Source organism: Cystoisospora suis (genome assembly GCF_002600585.1).
Source record: "Cystoisospora suis strain Wien I chromosome Unknown contig_3179, whole genome shotgun sequence".
Lineage (NCBI taxonomy): Eukaryota > Apicomplexa > Conoidasida > Eucoccidiorida > Sarcocystidae > Cystoisospora > Cystoisospora suis.
This window is the reverse complement of record NW_027155974.1, coordinates 1-214: the sequence shown is the minus strand read 5'-3', so window position 1 is coordinate 214 and position 214 is coordinate 1. Positions and strand designations below refer to the sequence as shown.

The window sequence follows — 214 nt, the reverse complement described above, 5'->3', positions numbered from 1 at the left end:
ATCGGGGCGTCTTCGGCCAGGTTTTCTTCCTTACTATGCTGTCGCCCCTGGTGCTTCTCGGGATTTCTATCCTTCTCCTTCCTCCTCTTCATCCTCGTCGCTTCCCTTCCCAGCAGGCAGCGGGGGAGGTCCTCCTTTGCCTCTTGACTATTTCTATCTCCCCTCAAGAGCTCATCCACACCCTCACCCCCATTATCGCTCTCATAGCAACAGT

At 55.1% G+C, this 214-nt stretch overlaps 1 protein-coding gene across 1 annotated transcript; it reads left to right on the top strand.

The window, feature by feature from the left end:
• Positions 1 to 10: 10 nt before the first annotated feature.
• CSUI_006322 (uncharacterized protein) lies at positions 11 to 209 on the top strand (the record flags this gene model as incomplete). The annotated part of the gene is made up of 1 exon (XM_068066485.1): positions 11 to 209. A coding segment is annotated over one exon (198 nt), but the record flags the coding sequence as incomplete, so codon positions are not given.
• Between the last annotated feature and the right edge of the window lie 5 nt (positions 210 to 214).